The sequence below is a fragment of the Eretmochelys imbricata genome, chromosome 1 (assembly GCF_965152235.1).
Source record: "Eretmochelys imbricata isolate rEreImb1 chromosome 1, rEreImb1.hap1, whole genome shotgun sequence".
NCBI classification, from domain to species: domain Eukaryota; kingdom Metazoa; phylum Chordata; order Testudines; family Cheloniidae; genus Eretmochelys; species Eretmochelys imbricata.
In genome coordinates this window covers 36,947,069-36,963,130 of record NC_135572.1, presented here as the reverse complement: position 1 = coordinate 36,963,130, position 16,062 = coordinate 36,947,069, and the positions used below count along the sequence as shown (strand labels likewise).

Genomic DNA, 16,062 nt, shown 5'->3' with positions numbered 1-16,062 from the left:
AATGAGCTAACTGGAAGCTTCTATGAGGCTTAGTATTTTAAAAATCTTTTAGGGTCCAATCCTGCAATGAGGTTTCTGCAGATGCCTGCCCCTATTGATTTCATTGCAGGATCAAGGCCTTACTGATCCATGGTTGTATTTCAAACTTGGAAAGATAAACAGAAAGATCCACAGTCAGAAATGCAACAAAAAAGCACAATATATACTTCAGAGACTTCACAGCAATAAATAAGCAAATAAATCAATGGTTTTAAAAAAAATCAAAAGTACTGGCTAACTCTCTCTATTTCAACAACACTAAATTGCAAGGACTTCGGTTAACTTTTATGGAAACCTTAAAATATTCAATAGTTAGACTCTCTAAAATTCGCTTTGGTAACAGTAATACGTTACCTGGCAAATTAGTCTTCATTATATCAATGCCAACTTGAAGCTCAGGCTCAGCTGCAAGAACTGCATAATCCCCTTGATGAGAGATATTAAAATTGAAACTGGGATGGCTACCGAGTATGTCGTTCACCAGGAAGGGTTTTCCTTTAGATGTCCTTTGCAAATGTATTTCATTCCAAGGTATACACAGTTTTTCTGCAATTAATTTTCTTATCAGCAGACGACCAGCCTATGAAATAAAAAAAAGTTTAAAATGATGCATACGGAACCATTGTGCCATGTACAAAGAACAATTTATAACTGCTGAAATACCAACTAGTTTACTTACTTGGCAAATAGGGCTAAGTTATACTTTGTACTTAAAGAAACTTGCTATTTACAAAAACTATAGCATGAGATAAATAAAAAAGCTAAGTTTCAGAGTAACAGCCGTGTTAGTCTGTATTCGCAAAAAGAAAAGGAGTACTTGTGGCACCTTAGAGACTAACCAATTTATTTGAGCATGAGCTTTCGTGAGCTACAGCTCACTTCATCGGATGCAAGCTTCATCATCCGACGAAGTGAGCTGTAGCTCACGAAAGCTCATGCTCAAATAAATTGGTTAGTCTCTAAGGTGCCACAAGTACTCCTTTTCTTTTTATAAAAAAGCTAAAACATTCACCAGCTCAGATACATTTTACACATGCATTTATTTGTGATGTATCAATAATTTATGCAGCACAGTACAACGCAATCCCCCTTCTAAAGATTCATATTATCTGAAATAGAATTTCCCTCCTTTCACCAGCTCATCACCTTTCTGCTGAGGATGTTTCATTCCCCCGCCCGCAATAGTGAATATTTCTTTGCATTTATTTAAAACTCTCTCTCTCAGTTTTCCTATTAATGTTACTTTTGTTAAAAATCATTTAAAAGCTAAATGGAGGGCTTGTGGAAGTAGAACAGTTAAAAATGATCGTTAATAAAACAATTAGTTATAATTTATATTACTTAAATTATTGATATAAAGCTTGAACTTCACCTTTGCAGAGTTTTAAAAGATACACAGTTCATATTCTTACATAGTATGCTTCCTAGTTATACAACCTCACATTTTTGCTGGTTTTTATTTCATGAAATAAAGTTATAAAACAAGAAAAGGTTGAGAGAATTCTTTCACAATCCCTTGTGACCTGTTTTCTGTGGATATTCCACAGACAGAACTCCTCCCCCCGCTATAACTAATACCAGTAAGACAACAGCGACTGGTCATGGTTTGGTGTATTTGATTCCTCAAACTGCCTCCAAAAAAGATGTGCCTTGCAGCATACACTGAAGGTCAAAAGTTGGGCTACTCTGGATTAGGGGAGGGCGAAGGAAAGAGGTACCCCTGAACTAGAGATCACCCTGCCAGCAGTCCCTTTTCTTTTACAGCAAAGCCCAGCCTGCAGCTGCCTCCAGGACTTCAGCTGATTTAAACTATGGCAGCATATCATGGTGAGACAAGCAGTATCTCAGGTATGAAGGACCTATGCCAGTTACGTGGATACTGCACCTGGGACTGAGACTCCCAGCCCAGGGCCACAGTCTTGTGCTACCTGGGCTCGTAAGCCTTGTACTAGCATGCTAAAAAACATCTGTGTATATGTTGCCTTCAGATTAAGTCTGGGTCTCTCAAGCCCAGGGAGGGGGGCTGCTACTGCAAGTCTATAGACCAGGATTGGGAGGTTTGCTCCTAAATGCAGGTCCAGTACGGACATGCCCGTCGAGCTTTATAAATTAACACGAACACTTTGAACTCCTCTCAGAAAGCCAGTGTCGGGCCTGGAGTGCTGGCTACGGCTGCTGGCAGCGGGACACTCCGGCTGCCCTGCCGCAGGTTCAGCAGGAGGAAAAGCCAGGTTTTGCCGTATCTTCCAGCAGACGGGGGCAGGGACCTTGTGTTTTATACAGGCAAAGCACCGTGCATGTGCAGGGCTCTTAATAACCATAAGAGGCACTCGGCTCAAGACCTGGCGCTGCGTTAAATACACGACCCGCGTTTCCTCCTGCCCTCGTAACTCCCTCGTTACACGCGGCTCCCCCGCGTCGCTATAGCCATAAAGCTCGGCGGCCTCCTCTACCATGGCAGCCTTGGCATCCCGGGCAAAGGCGAACTGGCGGACGCGGTCCTTCTCCTCGGGCTGCACCAGGCGGGCGGCCAGCAGCCACTCATCCCGGCGCGGGGCCCAGGCGGCGCAGGGGAAGGCCCAGCGCACGCTCCCCATAAGGAATGGCTGGGCGGAGGCCACCGGCCCCGAGCCACCGGCTGAGGGGAGCGAGCCCCAGCTCTCGGGAGCCCGCAGGCCTCCAGGCTGCTCCGCGGGCGGGTCCGGGAGCGCGCCTGGCCACTAGGGGAATGTCACGGTCTCCTCGAAAACCCCGGGGCAAAATCCTCTTAGCCTTGCCGGGGGGGGAACCCAACCTCCCACTCGGGGGCCGGTGTGAGCCCCCCGAATGAAGGGGGGCAGGAGCCCTGGGCGGGCGGAGGCGTCAGGGTCAGTGGCTGGACGTCTTAGCCCCGCCCTTCGGCACGTGGACGTCAACGGCTCCCGCCTACAGATCACGAAGCGCGCTCCCGTGCGACTCGGGGCCGTGCGCAGTGCGCGTTCCTGGTACTGGGGAAAAATTCAACAGGGCGCGCGCCTTCCCGCCCTGGGACCAGCGCCCGGCGCGCGCAGCTTCCTTTCTCAGCGAGTTTCCAGAACACATCATCCACCGGCGACCGTGTAAGTGACGGGACGATGAACCAATCACCAGCCCACTAGGGATGGTGGCTGCTCCGTGATGGGGCGGGAGAGGAGGAAAGACGGGAGGGCGGGGTTACTTCTGAGGACAACGCGAGAAGCCACTCCGAGCACAGAGATCGAGGGACTGACAGCCGGCTGAGCCAATCAGCGTGCAGCAGCTGCATAAGCGGGTCGGCAAGACAGGCCGCAGCGTTGCTGCTTTTGGCTGCAGGTGGGTGTCTACGCGTTAGTGAGAAGGAGGCGCGAAGATGGGGCAACGGGTCTCTGAAAGGTCAGCGGCTGCGGGTGGGCGCTGGGGGCGACCCCTTCTAGCGGGTTGGCTCCTGTGGTGAGCCCCAGTCAGCCCCCATCTGCCCGTAGTGTCAGAATTTACCTCCCCTCAGAATGAGCGCCGTGTTGTTACTGAGCATGCGCGATCTCTGCGAACATGCGCAGTGGCAACTGCTGAAGCCCGCCCGGCTTTGCTGTCAGAATCGGCTCGCTGAGCTAGTGGCCGCGGAAGCGGGGGTGACCGGGGGAAAGGCGCGGCTGGGACGGGGGCTCCGCAGCGCTCGCTGTGCAGGCTGTCTACTATGAGTCGCAACTAACCAGTTACTCCCGAGGGCGTTCTGTGCCAAATGATATACAATTCTGAAAAATTCTGCCTATTTTATTTGTCAAATAAATGTGGCAGCTCCAGCATGGCATTGGGGAGCATAGGCCACTGTGGGCACAGAGATGGGGGATCACTGTGCAGCTCCCCCCGGGGACGTGGGCTCTGCAGTGAGACTGCACCCAAGCCTGACACGACGCAAGGACAGGGCCTGTCCCCTCTGTGGCAGGGGCACCAGGTGGGGACGGGCAGGATCGTAGGTGTGGGTTGAGAGGGTTCTGTGTGGGGCAGTCTGGGTGTGGGTGGCTGGGCGGGGCAGGGATCCAGATGCACAGGGGCATGTTGTGGGGTTCTGGTTGCAACCATAATGGGAGTCTCCAGAGGGTCCAGGTGAAGGTGGGTGGGGCTCAGTGGGGGGTCTGGGTGTGTGGGGGGATAGAGCTCAGCAGGGGGGTCTGCGTGTGGTAGGCTCAGTGGGGGGTCCAGGTGGTGTGGTGGGGTGGGAAACCAGGTGCAGCTGTTTGGGGCATGATGGGGTGGGATCTGGGTGCAGATGGCTCAGCGGGGTGGTCCAGGTGCAGGGGGAGTAGAACTCAGCAAGGGGGGTTCTGAGTTCGGCGGGCGAGGCTCAGTAGGAGGATCTGGGTACGAGGGGGTCTGGATACATGGGGGTTGGGCCGATGGGGGAGCAGCTCCCTCTACAGTGATGCCTTCCCCTGCAACTGAGGAGCAATGGGTGCAGGAAGCATGGGGGTGGGGAGCAGTTTGAAGAGCTTCCTGCAGCCAGGGGAGAAATCTGGGCGTGGGTGTGACCCGGCTCCGGATGCCATGCAGGGGAAGAGAAAGTCCCATCCTTCCCAGCCCAGCCGGGACTAGGAGCTGAGCCCAGCACAGGGGAGGAACCACCAGCCAGGTCTTTCCCAGTCCTGCCCCCTACCCCACAGTGATTTACCACTCTGCCGGCTGCCCTGGGTACCTTAAACATACTGCTGGGGAGGGTCATATGACCGCTTTTGTGGTTTCCCTTTGCTTCCCTGTCAGAAAGTCATTCTTCTGCAGGGGAAGCAGAGAAGTCTGCTGGGGACATAAATTCTGTGCATGCGCAGTGGTGCCGAATTCCTCCAGGAATACCCAGTGCCTAGGAGATCCCCCAATGCCTCCCACGCTGTCCTCAAGCACAGGTGCGTGGCCAGGTGTGCAAGCCCTGCCCTTCTCCATGGCTGCCCGGAGGGTTGGGCACCAGACGGACAGGGAAGGGGATGAGACACGGTGCTGTTGAAACATGGGCCAGGGGGAGGTACAAGCACAACTACTGGGGATGTCGTCCCTAGTCTGCTCACTCCACCCTCACACTCCACTTTTGTGCAAGTGTAGAGAGTCCCTCCCACTCATCCACACCATCTCACACTGTAATGCTTCACTCCACCAGTTTTTCCTGATGAATAAGGATATGATTCTGTCACGGAAGTCACTGATTCTGGGACTTTCCGGGACTACTTCTGTGGCGGGGCTGGAGCAGCTGTCAGCCCCGGTGCTGCTGGAATAGTGGCCATGCTGTCCGGCAGTCAGCCGTGACCACCAAACATCTTACCAGTGGTCAGCCCAGAGCCACCGAACAGCTGACTGGGGACCAGGAGGAGCAGCAGTGGGGCTGGAGCAGCTGCAAAGCCCAGCAGTGCTCTGTTTGTCCCTGCCCTGGGTGTTCTTAGTAAAAGTCAGAGACGGATCATGGGCTTCTGTGAATTTTTGTTTGTTGCCTGTGACCTGTCCCTGACTTCTACTAAAAATATCCATGACAGAATCTTAACCTTACTGATGGATAATCCCAGAGCTGCTTCCTCCCCCCAGTGGCTGTTATTGCAGGATCCATCCTGCTGAGAGAGCAGAAAAGCAGTGTTCGTCAAGCCCAGTGCCAGCATTGGTCTTGTGGGAGGGAGGTACCTGTGAAAAGGGATGATGAATGACTGCACCTTTTGTTACTGTCTCAAGATCATGTTTCTTTGTTTAAAATGAATGAATTTAATAGTTCTGATAGAGTCCAGATTGACAGCTCCAGAAACTGAAGTCCATTGGCAACAAACTGCTCCATTGGTGTGTTTCAACTCTGGCCTTCACAATCTATCTCTGGAGGTGAAAGTGTGTTTCATTTCCCATGATCATTTTTTCCCCACTCAAGATCTCTAGCAGAGTGTCTTCACTGCACTTTTGTTCACTACACTAAAACTTTTGTTGCTCAGAAGTGTGAAAACACACCCCGCTGAACAACAAAAGTTTTAATGACAAAAAGTCCTTGTGTGCACAGCACTTCATTGGCGGGAGATGCTCTCCCGGCGACAAAGCTACCGCCCCTCGTTCAGGATGGTTTTATTTTGTTGACAGGAGAGCTCTCTTGTGATGAAGAGCGGCTATAGAGCTTGCTTTACAATGGCACGGCTGCAGTGGTACATCCGCACCATTGTAAGGCGCGCAGTGTAGACATACACTAAGGCCTTGGCTACACTACACCGTTTTGTCAGCAAAAGGCAGCTTTTGTTGACAAAACATTGGAGGTGTACACACTACAATGCTCCTTCCTCCAGCAAAACTCTCATGCTTTGCTGACAAAATAAAACCACCTGAGAGTCATAGAGCATTTTTCAGCAAAGTTAGTGTCAAGGTTCCTCCCCCACTCTGAACTCTAGGGTACAGATGTGGGGACCTGCATGAAAAACCTCCTAAGCTTATCTTTACCAGCTTAGGTCAAAACTTCCCCAAGGTACAAAGTATTCCACCGTTGTCCTTGGAATGGCCGCTACCACCACCAAACTAATACTGGTTACTGGGGAAGAGCTGTTTGGACGTGTCTTTCCCCCCAAAATACTTCCCAAAACCTTGCACCCCACTTCCTGGACAAGGTTTGGTAAAAAAAGCCTCACCAATTTGCATAGGTGACCACAGACCCAAACCCTTGGATCTGAGAACAATGAAAAAGCATTCAGTTTTTTACAAGAAGACTTTTAATAGAAAATAGAAGTAAATAGAAATAAAGAAATCCCCCCTGTAAAATCAGGATGGTAGATATCTTACAGGGTAATTAGATTCAAAAACATAGAGAACCCCTCTAGGCAAAACCTTAAGTTACAAAAAAGATACACAGACAGAAATAGTTATTCTATTCAGCACAATTCTTTTCTCAGCCATTTAAAGAAATCATAATCTAACACATACCTAGCTAGATTACTTACTAAAAGTTCTAAGACTCCATTCCTGGTCTATCCCTGGCAAAGACCAGCATACAGACAGACACAGACCCTTTGTTTCTCTCCCTCCTCCCAGCTTTTGAAAGTATCTTGTCTCCTCATTGGTCATTTTGGTCAGGTGCCAGCGACGTTACCTTTAGCTTCTTAACCCTTTACAGGTGAGAGGAGCTTTCCCCTGGCCAGGAGGGATTTCAAAGGGGTTTACCCTTCCCTTTATATTTATGACAGTTAGATTGACAAAGTGTCAGTGTAGACACTGCGCTTGGTTTTGTTGCTGTTAATAGCTTCTAAGAGGTGTCCCACAATGCCCATCCTAACTGCTCTGGACAGCAGTTTGAAATCTGCTGCTGTGCATCCAGATACACAAACATTCGCCCCCTCCCCTTTAAAGGCCTGGGAAATTTTGAAATTCCACTTCCTGTTTGCTGGGTGTATAGAGCTCATATTGCATCTTCCCAGCGGACCATGGTGGCTCCATACAGCAAACACTCTCCCTCTTGGAGCACAGCTGAGTTGTATGATCTGCTGACACTGTGGGGAGAGGAGGCTGTGCAGCCCTAGCTCCACTCCATAGGAACTTAGATACCTACTGGCAGATTTTTCGTGATTTGTTGGATAAGGACTATGAACAGGACATGGTGCAGTGTTGTGCGAAGATAAAGGAACTGAAGTAGGCATACCAGAAAGCAAGGGGAGCAAACTGTCATTCTGGTGCTGTGCTGAAGACCTGCCGCTTCTGTAAGGAGCTGGATGGACGCCATCCGTGTTGGCGACCCCCACCTCCACTTGCAAGAGCCCCCTGGATACTTCGGCAGGATTGGGGGTGGCAGATAGTGGACCTAACCCTAAGGACAAAGTCATGGATGAGGAGGTCAAGTTGGAGGACAATGTAGAGCACACGGCAGGGTCGTCCGGTGGCATGGTGAGTCAGGACCTCTTTTCCACTCTGGAGGGGTCTAGACAGCCCCAACAGTCCATCTCTGGCGCACGTGATGCAGAAGAGGAGAGCCCTGGTAAGTAATCTTTTTGAGTTGATGCTGCTCAGTTATGTGAGGTGGAGCTGTGCTTTGTTCTGTATGTTGTAGCAGTGGGTGAAGGAATACAAATGTGCAAGACTAGCTGTGTTTGAGTGTGCTCCACATTCTCTTCTGAGGCTAAGAAGTGTAGTGGAACAATATGTTAATGCACTGTTAAAACCAAGATTTCACTGGAATCCTCCAGAGAGATCTCTAGGAAAATTTCCTGGTGGTACTCGCCAATCTTCTGCCAAAGGTTCCTTGGCAGAGCTGCTTTGTTCCTTCCCGCATTGTAGGAAGCTTTTCCTTGCCACTTGGCAATCACTTGTAAACAGACCAAAGCGGCACGCAGATGACCAGCATAGGCACTGTGTCTGAAGCCATATGCATGCAGTAGATGCACCCTTGCATCCTTGCTCACTCTCAGGAGTGAGATATTGGCTTCAATGACCCTCCCACCTGTGGAAAATGGTGGTAGAATTTACAATATTGTCCCTAATCGCCTGCACTGATCCACTTAATAAAACACCTACACGATTTGCCTTATCTTGAATGCCGAACCCCCACCCAGGCTGAACTTGCTATGTTTCAGGTGTTTGCTGAGATGTGTGCTTACCAAGGGACAGTGAGAAAGTGATTGATATGTAACAAGAAATGTATTTTACTATAATGATTGAATACCCTGCATGAACCAACAATCATGCTTCTGTGTATTGTTTCTTGTATTTCTGCAGATGTGGCCTTCAGGGGAACTCCCTACACACCAGTGGAGCGCCTCTGCCAGATAAAGAAGCGACTAAGGCAAAGCAAAGAGGACATGTTCTGAGAGGCACTCCAATCCTTAGAGAGCAAAAAAAGAGAACGCAGGGAATGGAGAGAGACCATCAAGGAGAAATTTAAAATAAAAAGGCAGGATAGAAAGGAGAGTGAGGAGCACATTCTAAAGGGCCAGGAGCAGATGATAAAAGTAATGGAGGTGCAAACAGAGATGCTGAAGTCCCTAATTACTCTCCAGGCTGAAGAGATGCATGCTTGTCCCTCCTGCAGCTGATATGGAACCACTTTCCATGCCCTCCCCAAACTCCTCCTACACATTCTTTGCAATCACCTGGCCTGCCGCGGTACCCCTTTCGCTCCATCTTTTTGACAGCTTCCAAAATGATAGCTGGCTACACTTCCCTTCACGATTATCTCCCTTTACACCAAGCCTTGTGTGTGTGTTGTTAATTGTTATTTAATAAAAACAGTTTCTGAAAGATAACCAGTCTTCGTCTCCCTCACACAGTGGTTGTGGCTGTAATTAATGCACAGTGGCAATTTGATCATTTGCTGACTACAAATCATGGTTAGGAATCATCAAAATTTTCATGCAAGGTGGCAAGTTAACAAAGCATGGCAGAGTGCCGTATAGAAAGGCACTTTACTGATGCTCATTGTCAGAATGTTGGCTGAAAGCCTCCCTAATTCAAATTGCCCCCCATTATGCCCCTCTAATAGCCTTGGTATCTGGCTGTTCAAATTCAGAAGCCAAGTGATCTGCCTCCGTTCTTCATCCCGGGGGAAACTTTTCACCCTTAGTCTCACAAATATTATGGAGCATGCAGCAGGTTGCTATGACCATGGGAATGTTTTCCTCATTTAGGTCTAACCTGCCATAAAGGCAGTGCCAGTGCACTTTTAATCTGCCAAAGGCACATGCTGCATCTGCTCAACCTATTGTTGAAGTGCTCCTTGCTGCTGTCCAGGTTTCCCATGCCATGAGAGTAAGGGGTATGCTGGGTCTCTCAGGAGCACTCTGGGAATTTCAGCATCCCCCACTTGGAATCTTCTGGTCTGGAAAAAAAGGCCCTGCTTGCAGCTTTATGTACAGGCCAGTGTTCCTGAAGATGTGTGCATCATGCATCTTCCCGGACCACCCTGCATTAATGTCAGTGAAACACCCACGGTGATCCACAAACGCCTGCAATACTATAGAGAAGTACCCCTTTTTATTGATGTACTCAGTCACAAGATGGTCCAGGCCCAAAATTGGAATATGCATGCTATATATCGCCCCTCCGCAGTTAGGGAATCCCGTTGCAGCAAAGCCATCCACTATTTCATGCATATTGCCAAGAGTCACGGTCCTTTGTAGCAGGATGCAATTAATGCCCCTGCACAGTTGCATTAATGCTGCCCCAACAGTGGACTAATATAATCATGTTAGGATATGCAATTAAAGATCATTGCTTGCAGAGAGGAAATCTTCCATCTCTGCAACACCCCCAGGAATCAATGCAATTTCAGTGCTTCATACTGGTACCATGCTGTTTTCTTCAGGCAGTTCTAAATAACCAAAAGCTTTAAAGCGTGTCTATTTTCCTTCTGTCTAATACTAAATCTAACATGTAATATTGATAAATGCCATTTTGTGAATTCAAATATCTCAGAATGTCACCAATATACGTTTTGTTACCTGAAAAAAAATGATTGACAGAATATTAATTGCTGTAAAGTTCAGTTATTTATGAAGAGATGATGGGGACGTTTGCTGTTTTTTTACATATAAGTAACTGAGCTCACACCAAGGTAAAGCAATTTTTAATACTTGGCACAAAACAAGGAAATCAGTCTTCTAAAAAACTTACATTTTGAAAAAATGACTTAATATTTTTAGTTTAGAGAAATATCCTGTAAAATTGTAGTAACAGTCTGTTTTTAGTGTCAGATTTTAAAGTGTTGGAGTCCCATAGAGTGACTTATGGGTTTCTATAAAACTACCTCTAGCAGCAGCAAAGGCAGTTATGCTTTAATGAGATAATAAATATATTTAAATAATCTTTGTTTTACTTTGCAATGATATTTGATATTAAAATAGGAGGACCAAGAAGAAGAGAAAATTAAAATTCTCCCTATCCCACATAAAGTGTAGATATTTCTCTAAATTCCCAGCAGATTTCTTTCACAGAATCACAGAATATCAGGGTTGAAAGGGACCTCAGGAGGTCATCTAGTCCAATCGCCTGCTCAAAACAGGACCAATCCCCAATTTTTGCCCCAGATCCCTAAATGGCCCCCTCAAGGATTGAACTCACAACCCTGGGTTTAAGCAGGCCAATGCTCAAACCACTAAGCTATCCCTCCCCCCAAAAAAGATTTATGCCAATGTAATGCCGACAGACCCCAGTCGTTGGCAGGCAGGATCAAACCTGAGACCTCTGGAGCTTAGTGCATGACCCTCTACAGCATGAGCTAAAAGCCAACCAATTAATTGGTGGCATCTCTTTTCCCCTAAGATATAGAAAACTGTAAGTTATCTGCATGACAGGTTGTGACCCTGGGGATGAAGTTTGGGAGCCGTTGGAACTGCTGTGCCCCCTAACTATTCAGCTGGGTTGGCCTTTCTCACACTGCTCTCTGCTGGTGACCCAGCCAGCCTCTCCAGGCCTTATCACCCAACATGACAGTAGGTGGCGCCACATACCCAACTGAGTTATCTGAGTGCTTTACCTAAGCCACTCATGGACAAACTGGAGGCCCCTACCCAACTTCCCAGCTCTGAACCCCGACTGGAGTATAAACCCAGAATTATACCAACTTGCGCTGCACAGAGATTTGTACAATGCAAGTGTAGTAATTAATTCGCTCCCCCCCCATGGGGGAAATATGTGCAACAGCCTTTCCTTTACCAGGTTGAGATTTTCCCCAACCACTTCACTTAAAACACACTGGTTAAGATAAAATATAAAACAAGTTTATTAACTACAGAAAGATAGATTTTAAGTGATTATAAGTGATAACATAAAAACAGCCAAACCAAAGATCCATCTAAGCCCAGTATCCTGTCTTCCGACAGTAGCCAATGCCAGATGCCCCAGAGGGAATGAACAGAACAGGTAATCATCAAGTTATAACAAACAGATCAAAGCCTAGGAAATTAAACAAAAACACAAACAAAGCCTAATATACTAGATAGATAGGATTTGAATTAGCACTAACTCACCCTGACTGATGATACAAGTAGTCCACCAAGTTCCCATTCACAGGCTAGAAATGCCTTTAGCCTGGGACCAGCACTCCCCCCAGTTCAGTTATTGTTCCTCAGGTGTTTCCAGTGTTCTCTTGCATGGCGAGTGAGGTCAAGAGATAATGTCATGCCCCATCTTTTATAGTCTCTCCATATGGCGGGAACCCTTACCTCCAAGCTAAGTTCCCAGCCCAGTTTGTGGAAAAATACAGGTATGAAAATAGAATTCAGTGTCATGTGATCTGGTCACATGCTTTGCTGAGTCATAGCAGCTGTTATCCATAGACTGTCTGAAGTGTTCCCAGAAAGGCTCACCAGGTGGGGGATAAGCTTCTCCTATGGCCTATTGTTTCCCTTAATGGCCCATTACCTTGAATAGGCCCTTCACAATCAGCTGTCCAGACTGAAAGCATCTTGCCTAGTGGGTGTCACCCAGGTGTAACCACATTTGAAATACAGATACATCGCCAATATTCATAACTCCTGATATGAAAATGATACACGCATACAAATAGGATAATCATATTCAGCAAATCATAACTTTTCCAATGACACCTCACATGACACATTTTGTACAAGGTGCATCATAATTATAATTACATTATAATCATACCACTATGATGAATATAGGGTGCAGAGTGCCACAATCAGCCTTTAAGAATACTTTTTTATTAAACTAATATCTGGTAGGAAGGGTCCCCCAGATTGGTGGAAAGCTCAGTGACAGAGGAAGTGTCTTTGTGAATAAATTTTGTTTCTCTTAGTGAAGTTATCCACCTGTGTGGAGCAGACAGCTGCTGGGAACTCTCAAGCAGTAAAGTGATTTTTTTTCACCAACCAGGAAAGAGAGAATACATTCTAGGCTATAATATTATCTGGGGTAAAGGAAAAGATGGTTCCTTCGGGGTTATTTGTTTGTAGTATATTATAGGGTAAAGGCAGTCTAAGAGTATATCTACACTACAATTAGACACCCATGGCTGTCCCATGCCCGCTGACTCAGGCTCACAGAGCCTAGGCTAAGGGGCTGTTTAATTGCAGTGTAGATGTTCAGGCTTAAACTGGAGCCTAGGCTCTAGGACCCTGTGAGATGGGAGGCTCCCAGAGCTCAGACTACAGCCTGAGCCTGAAATGTCTACTCTACACCACAATTAAACAGCCCCTTAGTCTCATCCCATGAATCTGAGTCAGCTGGCATGGGAAAGCTGCAGGTGTCTAATAGTAATGTAGACCTACCCTAAAGAGCCCAACCTTTGAAAGCTATATGTGTGAAAGACAACACTGAGTTACAGATTGTTTGTTTGTATTTTGGAAGTGCTTAGGATGGCTCAATTAAGATCAAGGCCCCGTTGTACTAAGCACCTTACAAACAGAATAAGAAACATTTTCTATCCCCAAAAAATTCATTCTAAAGTTCTGTTCATTTCCACTGTTGTAGTAGACCTTGTGGAATGGATCACATTGCTCTTAGCAGGAGGCTTGATGGAGGAATTGTAACTTTAATGCATTTCTATTGTGATCTATCTGGAGATGGTTGTCTTGGATGCCTTTCAACCTTTTTCTGACTCCTGTATAAGTCTGTGTCTGTCTTTCATCATATTCAAGTTTTGTTAATGTAAAATCTAAAGGCCTGTCCCTATCCAGGATATGAAGTTGATATTCAAATTAGTATTTTGGCCTGCACACAGAAAAAACATGAAAAAACTGATTTAAGTAGAACTGTGTTCCTCGTATTTATAAAATCAGGAGAACATCTGAGTGATTGTCTGCAAAGTGATGTGATGAAATATAGAAAATAAAGTTTCTTTCACAAAGAGCTCCCAAACCACTGACTCTTGCAGCTGTTGTGATTCCGCCTAGAAAAGAGCACTTGAGTGTCAGCAAAAAAAAAGGGTACTTCTAAGGCAGCAGTGGGCAACCTGTGGCCCACCGCTTTCCGCAGCTCCCTTTGTCTGGGAACAGTGAACCCTGGTCACTGGGAGCTGAGGGGGACTGTGCCTACAGATGGTCAACATCAGCAAAATGTCTCACGGCCTGCAATCAGATTACTTTGGTGGGCCGCATGTGGCCCATGGGCCTCAGGTTGCCCACCGCTGTTATAAGGGCTGAAATGGTGGCTTAATCATTGCTTGTAAAACCGTATTTGAATTCCATTTTTTCCTCTGATCTTTGATCAGTGGACACGGATTGGGTGCAGTTAAAAATTTTCTTTTACTTTTTGTTAGTAGAAAAGATACTACTAGTTTGAGTTCCAGAGTAACAGCCGTGTTAGTCTGTATTCGCAAAAAGAAAAGGAGTACTTGTGGCACCTTAGAGACTAACCAATTTATTTGAGCATAAGCTTTCGTGAGCTACAGCTCACTTCATCGAAAGCTTATGCTCAAATAAATTGGTTAGTCTCTAAGGTGCCACAAGTACTCCTTTTCTTTTTTTACTAGTTTGAGTGTATATTCCCTTTCCTTGCTGCTGGTTCCAGTGGTATTCTCCATTATATTTTACCTATTGGTGAAAGAAAACAGTAGCTGAGAGTCTGCCTTAAAGTATGTGTGGGTGTAATAGGAGGCTAATTCCTTTATGCAGGGGGAGAAAGGATCCTAATGTGAATGCCTGAACTCTGAAAGAACTTTGATAAAGTTTTTTGTCAAAAGGAATGCTACCCTTGCTTTTAAGGAACATAACCAGGCAACCTCAGAGATGTATTTTATATCAGGCTAAACAAGTCTTCCAAATTTGCTTGCATGGTTTTCTACATTTGAATGGGAAGTCTGTCATTTCACTGGAATAGCTGCATCCCTGAAGATTTAGTTTTTCAGATGGCAGGCTGTCAATCTCAGCCTCTAACAATCTGGATATCCAGAGCCATAGCATACAAAAAGTGCCTCTGTGGCTTGTGGACATTGGGGTCTCTGAGTTATCAGAATAAATAGTGGTCTTGTTCTTCTATATTTTCCAATTAACCCAGGCTTAGAATGGAAAGGAATGCATACATGAGGTTGTCTAACCATGGGAAGGAGAAGATGCCTTCTTCCAAGTGCAAGGGTGACAATGCTGGGAGCAAGATCAGTGGATCTCTTCTGTTCCAGGAGCCACAGAGATCTATTTGTGGTTGGAGGCACCTGACTGACTGTAGATAAAAATATAGATTGGTCCAACTCCTCCTCTTCTGTGGCAGACATCTTCTGTTGAGAAGACTGCTGGGTGGCTTAGCTTGGATGTATGACCTTGATGGATAGCCCTTGCACCCAAAATATTCAGAATTGTTGTGGGTTCCGGGTTTAGTCTGGAATATTTTATTCCACTGTGGCAATTTAGGTGGGCTATTATCTGTTGTCATTTTCAGTCAACATTGTGGAGGTCTCCTGCAGAATCTTGAAAGAAAAAATCTATAGCATTAAGCTTTAAACAGGAGGTCTGATTCTCATTTAGGCCTGGGGTACACCTAGCCCCCACTGTAGATGCAGCTAGATTGATGAAAGAATTCTTCTGCCTCTTGGAAAGATGGATTACCTACATCCATGGAAAAAGCCCTTCTGTTGATGTAGCAAGCTTCTATACTATAGCAGCACAGCAGCTGTGCCACTGTAGTGTAGACATACCCTTGCACTAAGGCCACCTTGCACTTCTCTGGCAGCATAAAGAGGCCTTTAAGTAGGTATAAATATAATTTAACCATTTACACTGCCAGAGTGGGGTAAAATGGTCTTATTGCATGAGAATCAAGCCCAGGGTGTGTTAAGGGCACTGGGCTTGAATGTTAGGGCTTTCACCAGTAAGAACTTGTCTACACAGAGGTTGCACTGATTTAAGTTAAATTAATTTAACCAATGCAAACCACTATATGTATGGTACTTATGTTACTTTCGAACTGCTGACAGCTGTTTAGCTTGCAACTTTAAATTTTACAGGTGCAAGCTAAACCAATATGAACCCGATTTAAATAGACTAAGCAAGTCCACACACAAAGTTTCACCAGTTTAACTAAGTTGGTTTAAAAACATGTCTGTGATTAAACCAGTGCAACTTGGTGTGTAGGTCAGGCCTTTGTCATTCA

At 46.4% G+C, this 16,062-nt stretch overlaps 2 protein-coding genes across 3 annotated transcripts in view; one reads left to right on the top strand and one right to left on the bottom strand.

The window, feature by feature from the left end:
• AASDHPPT (aminoadipate-semialdehyde dehydrogenase-phosphopantetheinyl transferase) overlaps positions 1-2,907 on the bottom strand; it is a 66,219-nt gene extending 63,312 nt beyond the window's left edge. Inside the window, exons 1-2 of the mRNA XM_077808696.1 lie at positions 2,493-2,907; positions 394-619 (exon numbers count right to left, since the gene is read on the bottom strand). Coding sequence (XP_077664822.1) covers positions 394-619; positions 2,493-2,636 — 370 coding nt within the window. The 5' untranslated portion in view covers positions 2,637-2,907. The remainder of the gene's footprint in view (positions 1-393; positions 620-2,492) is intronic.
• A 392-nt stretch (positions 2,908-3,299) lies between these two features.
• KBTBD3 (kelch repeat and BTB domain containing 3) overlaps positions 3,300-16,062 on the top strand; it is a 28,379-nt gene continuing 15,616 nt past the window's right edge. The window contains exons 1-2 of one of the 2 annotated variants that reach the window (XR_013345001.1): positions 3,300-3,369; positions 7,610-9,372. The gene's annotated coding sequence lies outside the window, so the exon portion shown is untranslated. Of the gene's footprint in view, positions 3,370-7,609; positions 9,373-16,062 lie in introns of those variants that run through there. The other variant, XM_077808667.1, reaches the window with a different exon arrangement.